The following is a 6,168-nucleotide window of genomic DNA, read 5'->3' as shown; positions in this document are numbered from 1 at the left end:
ATTAAGGTCTTTCAAACATTTCCATGGGCATTGGCTGATTTTCACTTAGTCCAGTACTTCTTTTTGACAATTTTCGATAATTTTGTTTTTGTTTGTTTGTTTGTTTGTTAAGCCAATTTATAGTATAAAATAGTCAAAGAACTCAAAGAATGAACTAGTGTTGTGCCTACATGTGTAGACATATTTCTTCCCTAGTTCAGTAACAGCACTAGGGAAGAAATAGGTGTCTGTTATGCATTGCAGACAATGTGTACAGAGGAGGTCAGGAGATAGGTGTTTTCACCTTGTTGGTACAAGCATTTGGAAGATTCCCAAAGACCTATTAGCTTCGGGTCATCTCCTAACTTCAGCAGGACATGAAAGTCATTTCTTTAAAACATTGGGGGAAAATCCAGCAGAGAACTGATACAGAACCTCAGAGATGGATTTGAACCCTCTGTTGATCAATCTACTGTTCACTGAAGCCTCATCACACTCTTAGAAAAGATGTGTTAAAAAGTGACACAAAAAATGTGTTGTTACACTATTAACACATTTTGTGTGAATTTTAACATAACATGTGTAAGACAATGTGTAAACATTGAAAAAATGTGTAAAACGCTCAACACACTTGATGTGTTGCACAGTTTAACACATTTTGTGTGTTATTTTCAGAATCTAACAACAGGACCTAAAATTAGCAGCTCAGTAATTTGATGCTAGCCCTGTGTTTAGTGAAATAAATTGTAGATTAACAATGTATTATAACTATATTAACTGAATAAATAAAATGTTTAGTTATTGTTTGTTTTCCTTAATCCTTTCCTCATTACGTTCAACAAATAAAACATTTTATAATTTAATGTGGACCAAGGTGTGTATGGTGTACTAAAATTCTGAAAGAGGATTAATTTTTTATTTCTCAATATGTATGGCATACCAATTAATGGCCATGGCTATACTACAAGCATAAGTATCCACAAAGAACAGGCTTAATTTTGACCGCAACATGTGAATACAATTGAAGCAAAAGTAGGAAATTGAGAATACACATGCTGAAAATTGAAACAAAATCTGCCCAGCAACATGACATACCAGCGGCGGGAAGGGGGCGCTATCTTTCGCGCCACTGAGACAAAGGAGACAAAGATGGAGGTTACGTCGCCTAGTATGTTGTCAGACCTTACAGTAAGTATCATTTACCAGTTTATCTTAATGTACTGAAAATATGCCGGGTTTCTGGAAGAATGTGAATTTACATAAAATATTGGAGTTATGTAGGAGTTTTGAGTTTAAGTTAATTACTGCTTAACTATACCTAGCTAACTTTAATGTAACAGTCTTGCTAACATATCCTACTCTTAATTTTATTATTAGTTCTTGGCTTTCGTGCCATACTCCATTAGAGTTAATGTGTTTTGGTAGTATTTTTATGTATTACTTTATTCATGTATTTATCTATTTACTTTATTTATGTATTAGAGTATTCAGAAATTGCTCTTAGAACCAGTGTGGTAGTTGGCTAGCGGCTCCGACAGGCATTCTGGTGTCTATGAGCAACGCCAGAGTCAGCACCTAACATTTGCAGTGTTGTGTAAAATGACAATATTGTTGTTAGCTCTGAATATAGCAAATGTAGTTATCACCGCGACCATTCGTTTGCTAGCACAGAATAGGAATTTAAGACTGAGTAACTTTAGTTTGATGTCGCCCCTCTGTCTTCTGTTATCACACTTAATAGACTACATTTAGTAGTGTTGTGATAAATATTTGTTATAATTACTTATCACTGGTTAACATGAAATATACCTCACATTGACAGAGATAATTATTTTTTAAGCAGTTAAAGCAGTTTTTGCATTTAGTATGATTAACTAAAGTCTTTCTTTTTTAAGGCTTTTTGCTGGAAACATGCTCTGATATAGTTTCTTTTTTATGCAGACCTTATGAGGAAGTAATAGTCAGTGTTATTTAAAAAACAAAAAAACAACAGCAACTTGACCATGCACTTTAGCCATGTGTTTCTTTTTTTTTCAGCACGAATATGACAACTTAGAATCTGTCAAAGTCCTTGTAACCACTTTTATAGATGAGAAAGAGATTTGTAAAAAAATTCTTCATGTCAGCAGTGCCAAAGACATCATAGGTCAAAGCCAAGCTCAGCACATGGGCTGCGTGCTTGATAGGTTGCTAAAGCATAACACTGATTTCATGGAATATATTGATGTTGACAATGAGGTAGACGTTAAGGACTTTGATAGATTCCATATCTTCCTGTCAGCCAGAGGGCCACCGATGGAAACCTCTCTTGGGGAGATTAGACAAAATCAGGTACACTTTGCATTTCTTCAGTTTCCTAAGTCATAAAATGTGTTTTAACAGTTATTAACTATTAGTCAGGATCAGATTTATTCACCAAGTAGCAACTAGAAGATAAAATCAATTTAATTATTATTCAGAATTTCTTTTAGTCATTGCGTTATAATCACGGTAATTAAGAAACCGCCTTCTTCTGCTGCAGCTTTTTGAGTAAACTCATGCTTCTATGCTCTGTGGAAATTTGCTGTCATGACTTTGAAGATTATTGCAGAGAGGTAAAGTGTCTGGTGTTGCCTTTACACAGTCTACCATTACCACAGAAGAACAAAGTCAACCCCTGAAGTCACTACTCAAGAGGAAAGCCCCACAGATTCTTAAGGAGTATGAAACTACAGGTACCCTGTCAGTGCCATCGAGGAAGCTTCTTGTGAAGACTTGCATTGGGGATTTGGTGGAGAGGTGTGGTTAGTAAGTATAGCACCTTACTGCACTTTGTTAAAATTTTGCAATGAATGTTTTCTTTAAAAATGTTGAAGTGCACAGGAGTAAAAAAAAGGTTACCTTTATTTTCCAGTTACCCTCTTAGTGCAGAGAAGTTGACTGTAGCAAAAAGCATCATCACCACTTTTCCATCCCTGAGTGTCCGAGTGGCAGGACAGGGGGAAGGATTTGTAAGTAAATTTAGCATTTTAATAATGTAAATTCCACTACATACTTGCACTTGTTCCCACTTACTGTGTATCTTTTAACCTTTATCTCATTATTTATTAGAGCGGGTTTTTTTCTCAGTTAAAATTGCTCAGCTGTTATCCATATACCTCTGTCCTTTCTTCCTCAGGAGCATTATTATGATCCAGTCTCTCATTGTGGATTCCTAGAGACTAAACTGCGCAACCTTAGACGGAATCTCGACCAGGGGCAGAGACGTTATAAGAAGCGAAAAGTGACCAATGACTGTGGTGAAGACAAGAAGCTCAGGCAAGAGGATGGGAATACCAGCAGCACAGATGAGTGGGTCACCCTGATCAAAAGATTGCGGCCCTCAGCTGAGAACCTTCCAACTATCATGTCAGGCATGGAGGAAACATACACCAGTCGCAGAGCCTGGATTAGCAAGGACTCCCCCACTGCTGCTGAAATATTCAGAAAGTACCCACGGTTTTTGGACATGCCAAGTCTGGTAAGTTGCTTGGTTCCCTGGTAATGGTTTATGTACTCCTTCTCCACTCAGTTGTGTATTGCATACAAAGTATGTAACAGGAGTGGATACATTTGGAGGTATGTTTATGAGCTCCTAGTGAATATTTTGAAAGTTTTATAATTTCAGAGTTGGATCTTTATTCACTGGGCTTTTATTACAATGAGCATCACGTTTCAAATGATCCAAAATCTTAGTCGTGCCACCAAATGACTATCTAATAGTAGGGACATCAAATGACAATGCAGAAGGTGCTGCTCGTGGAAGTGAAAAAACGACAAAAGGATCACCTAAATTTGTACGAACTCTGCTTTCACCTATTTTCAGCAAAAAAGCTCTACAGGACAAACCGCAGACAAAATAAGAAATTGGCTGCTAGAAAGTTGAACATCAGCTAAAAAGTCCTATTTTTTTTCTCAGGGTCTGATGGGACCCAAATCATAGCTAAAATTAAGGAATAATAGACTTGTATTCAAATACCACTCCAAGTAAATTGTTATGTTTCACTGTGTAGGTAAGCTTGATGTGGAAGTGGGTAACAGAAATGTGATACTGTAAGGTTTGATTTTAGCCATACAGCTACCAAATGGGCAGAATGTACTTTTAATTTCATGTATTTAATGCTTAATTTTAAACTTAAATACTTTTTTTCTCTCCATTAGCTGGACTTGGAGTTTGGCAAGCTTACAGGAGGAAAGGTGGACCTCTTTTTACGAAAATGGGAAGCCAGTATCATTCCGAAACTCAAATCAGTAGCTGCCCTGGAAACAAGAATGTCCTCTCTGTTGAAGGATTTTGAAGAGAAGACTGAAGGTATTTTTCCATCCCCCCCGCCTCACGTTTACTATTAGAAAGTAAGAAAAAAAGGATGATCAAATTAATAGTTCTGTTTACTGTCTTTAGATGACAAGTAAGTGGATGTTAAAGGCTGAATAGAAAAACTATACAAGAAGGGGTTATATTTTTAAATTTTGTTGTTCTTTTTCAAAGAAATTGTTAGATGCCACCCTTTGGTAAATGAATTGAAATATGTCTATGTTTACTGATGGTGGAGAATGAGGTCTATGGAGATGGTTGTAAGGAGAATTTAAATTATGTGGCCTTGGGCGACTTTATTAGCTGCACATATAAGCCAAATGAGGTGCATTAAGCCTCTGCATTTCTGATTTCATCTATTCACAAAAGAAAAAGTCATTTTTGATGTACATCTCATAATTCATTAAATAACACATTTCTGTATTTTGAATAATTTTACATCTTGCTTTTCTTTGCTAGATGAGGTTTGTTACACTGCCCTTGTGGTGTTAACACACCTGCTCCCACCAGTTGGTGCCAGTCGTTGCAGCCTTAAATCAGCTATAACGCACTTGGTTGATTTTGCACTGGTATGTATTCAGTACAGTTCTCATGGTATTTACCTGAGGAAAGCATTGGTCAACACCTCACTGAATACTTCTCTAAAAATCTATCTTTATCTTCCCCATCTCCAAGCCTGGAACAAGTATTGCATCGCTTTGCAGTGATCCTGAAGCATCATCCACAACACACCAACCCCAGCTGATATGCATCGGTGATCTAAAGAGTGCAACCAGGCAGTACATCATTGTTGCTAAGAATGATAAAGTAACCATTCCTCTGAATGATGGCCTGACGTGTGCTGTGGATAAGCTTTTCAAACTGTACTGGGTATGTAACTTGTCCTATCCAGCACCGCTTGGCTCCGTCTTCACCTTCTTTGAGTTTGTCTATGACCTGCCGCTGTCCACCCAAAGGAAAACCAAAGTACTGGAGCTGATTGCACAGATTAAAGCATGCAAGTAAAATGTTCACCTGTCCAAAATGTAGAGAGTCTCTGTTCACAGAGGTGAGAAACCTCATTTGGCATCTTCGTCAAATACACTGCTTAACAGATGGACAAAACTTGAAAATTATATGTAGCCAAGATGGCTGCCCAAGGACGTATTATAACTTAAATTCATTTTCAAAGCACCTGCATAGATCTCATTCTACTTCATCTTCAATGGATGCTGACTCAGTTCAACCTTCTTACCAAGGAGAGACATCAAACAGTTCAGTTGAAACTGATGATCTAGTTCCTGATGTTTTGGAGATACCCAGTGATGTAGCAGGTGCAGTATCAAAGTTAAAAAACTATACTGATCTTGGTGAATGTGCTGCTTCTTTTATGGCACAGATGTATGCATCATCAAATATTACTTTAACAGATGTTACAAGAAGTGTAAACTGTACAAAGGAGTTGCTTGAGAAAACTGTAGACTGTTTGCAACAGTCAACTGCTGCTTTGTTGAGTAGCTTGGATGTACCACAAGACAGTGAGGCTGTTCAAGCATTAATGAAGGAGTTTGAAAGTGCTAAAAACATATTTGAAGATGTAGACACGAAATATAAAATGAACAAATACTTCACTGAGAAGTTTTCCCTTGTTAAACCACAGGAAATCTTTCTGGGTCACAGGTCAGATACTGTAAGAAAAGATGGTCAGATGAAACAGGTTTTGGCAGCAGATACATGCCAGTATGTATCAGTCATTGAAACGCTCAAGTTTGTATTCCAACATGAGGACATTCAGGACTTCTTTGTTCAGAATAAGAAGAACACTGATGCCAAAATGCGTGATTACTGTGATGGCTCTCACTTTTCCTCACACCCAT

At 37.3% G+C, this 6,168-nt stretch overlaps 1 protein-coding gene across 1 annotated transcript; it reads left to right on the top strand.

The window, feature by feature from the left end:
- The first annotated feature begins 1,065 nt into the window (after positions 1-1,065).
- Positions 1,066-5,411, top strand: LOC146677386 (uncharacterized). Its single transcript, XM_085383229.1, has 8 exons — positions 1,066-1,167; positions 2,017-2,310; positions 2,570-2,766; positions 2,873-2,969; positions 3,137-3,478; positions 4,159-4,309; positions 4,772-4,881; positions 4,988-5,411. Exons 1-8 carry the CDS (start codon positions 1,066-1,068, stop codon positions 5,315-5,317), a joined length of 1,623 nt encoding a protein of 540 aa, XP_085239355.1. The 3' UTR covers positions 5,318-5,411.
- The last annotated feature ends 757 nt before the right edge of the window (positions 5,412-6,168 follow it).

Source organism: Rhamphochromis longiceps, linkage group LG2 (genome assembly GCF_057381845.1).
Source record: "Rhamphochromis longiceps isolate RC_006_pf linkage group LG2, R_longiceps_female_GT1.1, whole genome shotgun sequence".
Taxonomy (NCBI): domain Eukaryota; kingdom Metazoa; phylum Chordata; class Actinopteri; order Cichliformes; family Cichlidae; genus Rhamphochromis; species Rhamphochromis longiceps.
The sequence above is the reverse complement of the archived record's forward strand: the minus strand, read 5'-3'. Positions and strand labels throughout refer to the sequence as shown.